Source organism: Orycteropus afer, unplaced genomic scaffold (assembly GCF_000298275.1).
Source record: "Orycteropus afer afer isolate SDZICR_OR568_19922 unplaced genomic scaffold, OryAfe1.0 scaffold05066, whole genome shotgun sequence".
NCBI classification, from domain to species: Eukaryota; Metazoa; Chordata; class Mammalia; order Tubulidentata; family Orycteropodidae; genus Orycteropus; species Orycteropus afer.
In genome coordinates this window covers 2306-3707 of record NW_006926653.1, presented here as the reverse complement: position 1 = coordinate 3707, position 1402 = coordinate 2306, and the positions used below count along the sequence as shown (strand labels likewise).

Below are 1402 nucleotides of genomic sequence, written 5' to 3'. Positions count from 1 at the left end.
GGTGAACTTTAGAGGTCCTTAATAAATATTTACGGTTTGAATAGAAGATAATGTTTGTAAGAGGTCCCCCCCTCCGCTTTTTCTGTCGTTTAAAAAGTATTTAAATATGAATAAAGGGAATTATCTAGCCCAGAACTAAGAAAATTCAGGATCACTTCTGCTTCATTGTAGCCTTAAAATGGCACAGGGCACTTAGTATCTATAGACAACAAAGGGGGAAACTGTTCTGTGTAGTGATTAAGAACATGGGCTCCCATGACACAGATGTGTTCAATTGAACATAGCTGATATTTGATCATTTTTACCCAACAGAAATTGAAATTGTGTATATTTCAAACTTACACATACATAAAAAACAAAACAAAACACTAAACCCATTGTCGTCAAGTGAATCCTGACTTGGAGCAATTCTATGGGACAGAGTAGAACCTTCTTACAGAGTTTCCAAGGCTGTAATCTTTATGGAAGCAGACTGCCACATCTGGGGCTGGTAGGTTCAAACTGGCAACCTTTAGATTACCAGCCACACACTTAATCACTGTGCTACCAGGGATACACATACATACATACATACACCGGTCACCTATTGTTTTGTGCCTTAGGTGTTTATACATTTATACTTCAATTTCCCAACAGCTAAAAATGGTCTCTGGGAGACACAAGTAGTTTTCTCTGGGCTATTAATGAAAAGGTAGGCAGCTTAGACCACTCAGTGGTGATAAGAAAGAAAGACCTGAGAATCTGCTTCCATAAAGATTCCAGCCAAGAGAATGGAACTCAGTTCTACTCTGTAACACACGGGGTTGCTGTAAGTCGGAAGTGACTGATGACAGTGGGTTAACAGCTAAAATGGGAGAAAGAGTACCTGATTTTCGGTGTAGCTGTGAAGGTTTCATCTAGGAATTGCAGGGCTGATACATGGATTTAATTAGAAAATGTCTATAAAGTGCTAACCAGAAGGCTGGTGGTTCAAACACATCAACCACTCCTTGGAAGGAAGGTTGGGCTTCTACTTCCATAGTGATACTGCCTTGGAAATCCAAGGAGGGGTCGCGATGAGTCAGGTCCAACTTGACGGCATATAACAACAACAACTATAAAGTCCTTAGTGTAATTGTCAGCAAAGTGTTCACCATTATTTTGAAAGATAGTGTGTGAACTATTCTGGTGTGGGAGTTTTTGTGGCAACAAGGGGTTTTAAATGACCACTCATTTCTAGAGAGTCTACAAATTCACATTTGGTTGTTGGGACCCAGTCATCCTTCACAGGAAAAGTGTGCCAATGTTTCCACAACTCAGCCTCAGGCCTGGGAGTTATTCACGTAGAACACCTGATACTGTTAGCTGAGTCCCATCTCCTATTTCTGCATAGGGAATTGTTGTTGGCTCTGCCTTGCTATGG

At 40.7% G+C, this 1402-nt stretch overlaps 1 protein-coding gene across 1 annotated transcript in view; it reads left to right on the top strand.

The window, feature by feature from the left end:
• Nucleotides 1-494: 494 nt before the first annotated feature.
• The window catches only part of LOC103213528 (olfactory receptor 1J4-like), a gene marked incomplete at its 5' end in the record, with an annotated part of 2190 nt that continues 1282 nt past the window's right edge, over nucleotides 495-1402 (top strand). The window contains one exon of the mRNA XM_007959282.2: nucleotides 495-556. Coding sequence (XP_007957473.2) covers nucleotides 495-556 — 62 coding nt within the window. The remainder of the gene's footprint in view (nucleotides 557-1402) is intronic.